The 1,873-nt window shown below is 52.6% G+C and overlaps 1 protein-coding gene across 1 annotated transcript in view; it reads left to right on the forward strand.

Annotated features, from left to right (window-relative positions):
* Nucleotides 1-188: 188 nt before the first annotated feature.
* UBXN6 (UBX domain protein 6) overlaps nt 189-1,873 on the forward strand; it is a gene marked incomplete at its 5' end in the record, with an annotated part of 2,134 nt that continues 449 nt past the window's right edge. The window contains 5 exons of the mRNA XM_010132936.1: nt 189-288; nt 368-452; nt 685-904; nt 981-1,111; nt 1,715-1,860. Of these exons, the coding sequence (XP_010131238.1) occupies nt 189-288; nt 368-452; nt 685-904; nt 981-1,111; nt 1,715-1,860 (682 nt within the window). The remainder of the gene's footprint in view (nt 289-367; nt 453-684; nt 905-980; nt 1,112-1,714; nt 1,861-1,873) is intronic.

Below are 1,873 nucleotides of genomic sequence, written 5' to 3' on the forward strand. Positions count from 1 at the left end.
CCAGATGTGGCCTCACCAGGGCAGAGCAGAACCTGCCTCGAGCTGCTTGGTCACGCTTTTCTCAGTGCACCCCGAGAGACCACTGGCCAACGTGTCCTCCAGCTCTTTATCTGTGAGAAATACTGTGAGGTCTCTTCTTACCCCATGGGGTGGCATGTCCCGCGGTGCCTGCTGTGATCCACGCACAGGACAGCACAGTCCTCTCTTTGTAGATACCTGGATAACGTCTATCTCCATCCAGAGGAGGAGAAGTACCGGAAAATCAAACTGCAGAACAAAGTGTTTCAGGTGAGGCCAGGACTCCTGCGGGTGCTCTCCCTCAGAGTCCTCACCTGCAGCAGGCAACATCCAAATTCTTTTCTTCCAGGAAAGGATAAGCTGCCTGGAAGGGATACACAGATTTTTCCAGGCTGTCGGGTTTGAGACAAAAATGCTGCCTGTCCCAGGCCAAGGCAAGAAATCTCGGTGTCTTGGAGGTGGGAGTTGGAGCGGGCTGGGACATCCCTGGGGGAGGCTGGCGAGGTGGTCTGGTTACTGACAGACCGCCATGGGCGACCACATCAACAGCTGCTCGCCCCGCGGTTTCCCTGCTAAGACGTGGTATTTTCTGGAGATCTCTGCCCTTGTACTTCACGTAACTCCTGTAAAGAACGAGGGGCTCACATCTTCCCCGTTTGGTTGCAGAGAGCACAGAGGAGTACTACGTGCTGAAGGAAGAAATGCTGACCAGGCTGGAGGACCTCAAGGACTACAAAGAGCAGCTTTTAAGCGCTGAGCCTGTGAGAGCCCAGCTCGATCGCCAGCTCTGTGTATTCAAACCGTCACCTGAAGCCGCTCGGTTTGAGCTGCCCGATGACTTTTACAACCTCACTGCAGAAGAGATCAAACGAGAGCAGCGGCTCCGGTGAGCTGAGGAGGGCCCTGGCTGCCCGGGAGCCTCGTACCTCTCCTTCCTGCTAAAAACCGCTTTCTCTTTAAAGGACAGAAGCCTTGGAGAAGGCTTCGATGCTGCGGACAAGAGCCATGCGGGAGAAGGAAGAACAAAGGGAAATGCGCAAGTACAACTACACCCTGGTGCGAGTCCGGTTTCCCGATGGATACATCCTCCAAGGTAAAAGTCCTTGTACACCCCAAAAGCTTCCGAGAACACGTTTAGCGCAAGAGCTGGAATAGCAAGTGTCAGCTCGTAGAATAAAGCAATAAAAACCAGAGCAGGGTGATGTTTCTCCAAGAACTCTTCCCGCCTCGGAGCCCTCCACCTGCCCAAGGCTGGGACTGCGAGCGGGGCAGAGCGGAGAGGGAAGGATCTCGAGGTGCTGGTAATTACAGCGAGCTCTTCCCAGGCTCCTGTGAGCGAGCTGGGCTCATTAGATGGGTTTGTCAGAGTAACCAGCGTGAGGCGGCCGGTGCGCCGTCAGGTGGTACAATGGCATAAATCCTCTGCAAATTTCACAGTAGAACTCTGGAGATCATTTGGGGCTTTTCCAGCTCTTTGTTACAGGCTGGCAGGGGCTCGCAACAATTGAAGAGGTTTTTTTATTTTGGGGATTCTGCTTTTATACTTTGCAGTCAAATCGGGCTGGTTCTGTGTCACTAAAATTACCATCAGTAACTTTAGTTACTGACTAGGAGCCCCACGAAACTGACCATAAAAGGTCAGATTTGGCAATTGCCAGAGACTTTCTCAATATCTCACCTCATTTTCTCATGGCAGGGACTTTTTATGCACGAGAATCACTGTCTGTGCTCTACAACTTTGTGAGAGAAGCCCTCAGAGAGGACTGGCTGCCCTTTGAGCTGCTGGGACCCGGAGGTCTCAAACTGACTGATGAGAACTTGGCCTTCAATGAATGTGGGCTGGTGAGTTAAAAAA

The sequence above is a fragment of the Buceros rhinoceros genome, unplaced genomic scaffold (genome assembly GCF_000710305.1).
Source record: "Buceros rhinoceros silvestris isolate BGI_N320 unplaced genomic scaffold, ASM71030v1 scaffold18173, whole genome shotgun sequence".
Classification (NCBI taxonomy): Eukaryota; Metazoa; Chordata; class Aves; order Bucerotiformes; family Bucerotidae; genus Buceros; species Buceros rhinoceros.